Genomic DNA, 6,497 nt, shown 5'->3' with positions numbered 1-6,497 from the left:
CCGGCCGACGAAGTTTTAAGTTTCACTTCCGTATAGATTGTTCTCTCAAATAGAAAAACGGTAGAGTCTTTATAGGAGGTGGAGTCATCCCAGTGGAAGCTTTTGAAGCCAGTTCCTTTTTAAAACATGCATGTTTTCATCAGCCCATTAGCAGAGTAAGAAGACTGGCACGTGATGAATACGCTCCGCCTCCCTCACAGCTGTTTTTTCGGGGACATTTCAAAAGGCTTTGTTTGCATCACGCAACGCTTTTATGCAGTATTTGTATAGTTGTCACACATTCTATACCCGTGATTTGCCGGTCAAACGTTAGTGGTTCAACTCGAGGGCTTAAAGGGTCTCCTTATTTATTTTTCACTTTTAACTATTGAGGTAAATATTTCAAAGCTACTCCGCGAAAGAAGGTCCAAAGAATTATAATGGATCTGCGGGATGAGACGAATGTACTAATCAATTCCTCACGGATCGATCTTCTACGTGACTCGATAGATCCGGTAAATCGACAGAATTTTAAAGTCTACAAGAAGAGGTGGTATATACTTTTCATGTTTTTTCTATGTTCTGCGTTAAATGGTGCAAAATGGAACACTTGGAGCCCGATTCAGGGAACCTCACAAGTTGTCTTTGGCTGGAGCGATGCGACCATCACTTTACTTGTTGCGTGGGGTCCGATTGTTTTCATCGTTATGTTTTTACCACTGTCATGGCTAATGGATGCGAAAGGTAGAAAACACTTATGTTTCATTACGTTGTATGCTTCAATTTATAATTATCACTCTCTTAACGGACACCTCAATAAGACTTACATCTCTTTGAGAAGGACTCCACGAGTTAATCCCAGCTGTTAACGATCGAGTTATTGTACTGTTAACTAAACTCTCCTTTCAAAAAAGATAAGTATCTCTCCGGGTAGACGGGCAATGGACACTTTCGAATCATCAACACCCACTTGAAAAGTCCTTTTCTTATAGAGGGAAACTTCTCAATAGTAAATTGGTGATGCTGAAAATGACAAAAAATGGTTATTTCGTCGGGGGGCAAATTAAGATTACATAACAAAGTAATGCAACTCCTTGTCTTAAATTAGATGTTGGCAGCTCGTATCTTATGAGGAGGTTCGTAAACATAATTCTGCTTTCAGTTTAGTTATGCCAAGGCATAAGACTTCAGCAGTCTTAAAACTGATATTTTGGCATATAGGTATAGCTTTATCAAAGAACTACGTGGTGTCACGTTGAATCGATTGTACACAAGGTGTTTCTAGATGGACATTAGGGTTGGGTATCTGGGTGTTCATGCTGGAGAGAGTTGACCGTTTACATCATTTGATGGTGCTATTGTGCATAATTTATGCTAGGTTGCCTAGATATAATCGGCTAAATCAGATTGCGTGACAAGTCACATGAGTGACATATGACTAGTCACGGACGTGTAACATATCTGTAAAAAGATTAAGAAACATGGTTATAAAAAGATTTGCCATCTTTGAAAGCCTGTTCATGCAGGACACTTTAATCACTTATGCTGATCCTTGATGTATGCAAGGAGCATGCAGCCTTGATTATGGTAGAGTCTCTGTGGCTCATTGATAGAGGATAGGAACACGGAATCCATGGGCTGAGGTTGGATTCCTCACTCAGATTTTTTTTCTCCATCCCACACTCATCATAGACAAAAAAAGATCTTTGCCTATGTAACAACAGTTCAAACTATTTTTTTTCTCCATCACTCAATTGCGTATTTGGTTTAGAGTAAAAGTTTAAAGTCTTCATGTTGAAATAATATATCAACCAAGCATATATCAACTAATATTATTATCCACGACCTTCACACTCACACTTCACACTCATCATAGACAAAAAAACATCTTTGCCTATGTAACAACAGTTCAAACTATTTTTTTTCTCCATCTCTCAATTGTGTATTTGGTTTAGAGTAAAAGTTTAAAGTCTTCATGTTGAAATAATATATCAACCAAGCATATATCAACTAATATTATTATTATCCACGACCTTCAGGTGTAAGAGCATCAACACTCCTCTTGGGAGTTGTTAATGTCATAGGAGCAGTATGTCAGGCTATTCCGCTGGATAATCTGCAAATTCAGACCTGGTTAACTCATGCCGGGGTTGCCTTCAACAGCATTGGAGGACCAATTGCTATGGCATCAGGTCCAATAATATCTGCTGCCTGGTTTCCTCCACACCAGCGCACAACATCAACTGCATTAGCATCACTAGCTCCATATATTGGTTCTGGGCTTTCCTTTATCATTGGGCCCCTGTTGGTTCCAGATGTAGGAAATCAAAGCAGCTCAATTGGTAAAAGCATTGACTATATCAAATTGCGAAACAACTTGACTCATGAAAAGATAATGTATCTCAAGGGGAAAATTATGCAACTAATGTACATTGAATTGGGGGCAGCAGCATTGACTTTGCTTCTAGTTGTGGTGTATTTTCCAAGCAAACCTAAACTGCCACCCAGTTTAACAGCAGCAGTCAATCGTTTGGATTTTAAAGATGGTTTCAGACGACTCATGAACAATAAACAGTTTTGGCTTTTGCTGTTTATAAATGGGGCAACGATAGGTGTTTATGTAGGCTGGGTGTCTATATTAGACTTAAATCTGTCACAGTTTGGTATTGGAGAAAAATCTGCTGGTTGGCTTGGATTTGGTGCTTCAATGGCTGGAATAGCGTCAGGAATTTCTCTATCCATGTAAGCATCCATGTTATTTACAACATCTAAATATTCACTGTACTTTTTCTCTTTTATTTCAAATTTAGTATGATAGAAATAAAAATAATAATGGTAATAATAGCTAGTTATATCATTATACCACACCGGTTAAGAGTGCTCTTTAACATGCAATGATTGCCTGGTTCGGAACTGAATAGCAAGTACTATTCACCTGTCAAGAGTTTGATTTCTGACCATTTTTTGATATTTCAAGAGAAATCAGTAAACTAACTTTTTTTGTATCTGTGTGGTATTTGCTAAAACAAATACTCACCTCAGTGTCAGTGTAAGTGATCAGTGGGTAGTTACCTCACTGCTTCATGGCTCGGTAAATATCTACCACTATTCACTCCCCACTTTGGCAAATTATTGTTAATTATAGTAGTTGTAAAAGTAACATTTTAAAATGGTTTGATTTTTGCTAGCCCGAGCTGAATATGTAGCATATCCATTTGTGAAACCATGTTTTAAAACTTTTCTTTATAGGTGTCTTAAATTTATGAGTGGAAATTAATCAAAAACTATCAAAACTTTCAAAGTAATGTTGCCAAGAAAGATGGGAAATGACTAAGTAAAGCAATGTTAGAACGGGGAAAACTTAATTTTAGTTTTAAAAACTTCCAGTTGATCCACACCAGGCAGTTAGGCAGAGATAGCAGGTTAAAAACTGAAATGGTATCCTTTCATTTTCCCGCAGCCTTGCAGATCACGTATCCAGGCACATGAAAGTAATACAGTTTGTCCTCTTGCTTGGTTGTACAGTATCATTTGCCCTATTTACATTAATATGTGCAAAAATCATCCCTTACAACAAGGTTGTACTTTACTCAACCTTCATCATTGGAGGATTCTTTGCAAATGGAACTGTGCCCATGTTTTTTGAGATGGCAGTGGAGACTGCATACCCTGTTGCTGAAGGAATCACATCTGGCTTCTTAACAGTGTCTTGCAATTTTCTCCAATTAATATTTTACATATTTCCATTGCTGCCAAATTTTGGACTAAGGTGGATTAATTGGTGTACATTTGTGACTTATGCTGTTTGTATTCCATTGCTTGCATTGTGGAAAGAGAGATACTATCGATCTGAAGTAGATGATCAAGGGAAAACAGAGGGAAATGATTCTAACATAAACTAGACTAAAAGAAATCCTGCCTTTTTAGCACAAGTCAAAAAAATCTTTAAAATAATTTGATGTTTAAGCACCGCATGGAAATCTAGGAGTAAGGCAACATGCATTAGTATCAATTTTTTTCACTGTTTTTTTTTTCTTTTTAAACTCATGCAACAGACTCCTCCAAGAAGGAGGGACTGCTTGTAGTCTAAACATGAACATTATTTTTCAATAAGCTAGTGTCATTAGAGGAAGTGCTGGTATGTGAAAGGTCATCTGTAATTCTAGCTTTAAGTTTAATCGTAGAGAGACAGGGGTATTATTTTTGTTAAATTTATTGTCTGAACACTTTCTACTTCTTGATTACCTCATGAGCACAAAGTACAAAGTAGGAAAATGAAGGGAATGACTTACATATTAAATACAAATACAAAAAATTAATATATTTTCAATCAATGATGAAGATTTTACAGATCCTACATTTCAGAGCTACTTACACTTTTGTTAACATAGCTAGTTAAGCCTGGTAAACCTAGCTGGTACAACTCTCTATAATGGAAAGATACACATACAGACAGTATATTTATTTTACAAAAAATTTCAATCATTGTTAGATGTCTTTGTATAGAAGATTGTACTTAGGAACATTTTGGGGATCTATGGGGCTGTTTACAATCAGTTTTCCTCTTAAAGCCCCTCTCAGTATCACCTCCACCAGGTCTATAAAATCCTGTTTGGTTTTGAAGCTGCCGATAAACTTGGTGTGGTCTGGTGTGCTAGAAAAAGGAACAGGGTGATTAAATATGTTGTCTTTCTGTTAGTCAACAATATAAACAAAGAATTGTTAAAACAATAAGTGTCCAGAGAATGCAAGCCTTTTAGATTTACTTTAAAGAAAAGCTTGACCCTTCAGTAGGAGGTCTGAGGTCATACCCAATCCTCTTAGAGGCCTCTAATATCTCACTTCCTGTGTTTTGAAATTGTGGTTTATGCAGCAAATTCAAGACAAGTGCATTACCACATGGAAAAATCATAGGCATGCATTAAAATGCTCTGAAGTAACAAAAAGCAAGAGATACCAAAGAAAATTACAATGGATTCCACTGAAAAGACTATTGAAGCTGAGAGAATCTCACCTTTCTTTTTCAAAGAGAGTAAAAAATATTGAGGGAAAACAGACAGCCAGGAATGAAGACCTAATATAGAAGGTTTCCTGCCAAAACAACTAAGTTGGAATTTATGATTATCCTTACCAACAAAGTTGGCAGTGTTTAACCAGCTAGTTTATATTAAGTGACATTCAAATAACTGAAAAGATTAACTAGAACACACTGGAATCTATTTCCTGACAAGTCAATGCACAAGAAATTTTGTCTTCTCAAAATGTTATAACACTTGTCCTTCCAGTCTGAAAACAAGAATTATCAGTCTCTTATCATGGACATCTTTCTCTATACTCCAACTTACCCATAATCAACTTTCATGTGTTGACCATTAAAGAAAAAAACAGTTGCTGGAATCAGAGAGATGTCAAAGTATCTTGTGTAGACTGGCACTGCATCCACATCCACAATGTATATATCAGCCATACGAGACAAGTCATGGGAGGTCTTGGCCAGCTAATGTGTCAAGGTACAATAATTCATTATTTAATTATTCACAATTATTAACAATCTTAAGATCTTGTTGATCTTGCATCAACTATGTCAGCTAAAACCCTTTAATTAAGTTGAAGCTGTTCAAGTTACACATTGGACCACTTGACTATTTTTGGTTGAAACATTGTACTTCCTCATAATAAGTCTCCCCACTATGTGTCATCAAATACTGAAACTAGGGCCTGAGGTTAAAAGACCAATAAAATTTTAATAATGAAAATGACACTTCCAGCTGGTTGACACATTAAAAAAAATTTTGGTTAGACAGATCAAACAAAGACAACTTTTCCTCGATGATAAATAGAGAGAGCCAAGCAACCCAACCAATGTTAAGCAGTTGATTCCAAAACAGAACATAGTTTACAGCTACCACCTAAAGATGGCCACAAACACATGTACATTGTGCATGCCAGCAGCCAAAAACAACGGGCCAGTACTACTTCAAATTTAAAACTAATGAAACTGTTGCTACAACGGCCATTGAGTCTCAATAAACCAGACTTATATGTCAAACCATCTACCACAAAGGATCTCTTCAGCTGATAGTTAAAATGACTTCCATCCAGGGGTTGAAACATCAGTCACTGTAACTGTAATCAGTCCTTTGAGGATTCTACCCTAACACTCTATGGCTCTTTATTGTATTAGTTACCCTTTTTTCAATTATTTAAGTTATTTCTATGCTTTGTAATTTTTTTTAACCACAAAACAGTAATAAAGTATGTGAATATGAAGGTCAATGAAAAATTCAAGGATACTCAGATAGGCTCATTACGTCCTTACGATATCATCCAGTTGCTGACAAACTCCGTCAGTCTCTCTTCCAAACCTCATCACCAAGACCTTATCTTCACACGTCTTGATTGCATTGTCGACGTCTTTCTTTTTGCTCAGACTTCTTAGGATATAACTCATGGTGGACAGAGACAAAACACTGATTACTGTCATGTAAGCCAAAATGTATTGTCCTCACGGTCGAACG

General features: G+C 36.6%; 2 protein-coding genes across 2 annotated transcripts; one reads left to right on the top strand and one right to left on the bottom strand.

Annotated features, from left to right (window-relative positions):
• Positions 1-280: 280 nt before the first annotated feature.
• Positions 281-4,205, top strand: LOC131796196 (solute carrier family 49 member 4 homolog). The gene is made up of 3 exons (XM_059113815.2): positions 281-723; positions 2,019-2,721; positions 3,440-4,205. Exons 1-3 carry the CDS (start codon positions 420-422, stop codon positions 3,879-3,881), a joined length of 1,449 nt encoding a protein of 482 aa, XP_058969798.2. The 5' UTR covers positions 281-419; the 3' UTR covers positions 3,882-4,205.
• A 198-nt stretch (positions 4,206-4,403) lies between these two features.
• On the bottom strand, positions 4,404-6,435 carry LOC131796198 (thioredoxin-like protein 4B). The gene is made up of 3 exons (XM_059113816.2): positions 6,299-6,435; positions 5,325-5,476; positions 4,404-4,633 (listed from the first exon to the last, which is right to left on the bottom strand). The coding sequence occupies exons 1-3, from the start codon at positions 6,428-6,430 to the stop codon at positions 4,468-4,470; spliced, it is 450 nt and encodes a 149-aa protein (XP_058969799.1). The 5' UTR covers positions 6,431-6,435; the 3' UTR covers positions 4,404-4,467.
• Positions 6,436-6,497: the final 62 nt, after the last annotated feature.

Source organism: Pocillopora verrucosa, chromosome 4, assembly GCF_036669915.1.
Source record: "Pocillopora verrucosa isolate sample1 chromosome 4, ASM3666991v2, whole genome shotgun sequence".
In the NCBI taxonomy this organism is placed as follows: domain Eukaryota; kingdom Metazoa; phylum Cnidaria; class Anthozoa; order Scleractinia; family Pocilloporidae; genus Pocillopora; species Pocillopora verrucosa.
This window is presented reverse-complemented; position numbering and strand designations above follow the sequence as displayed.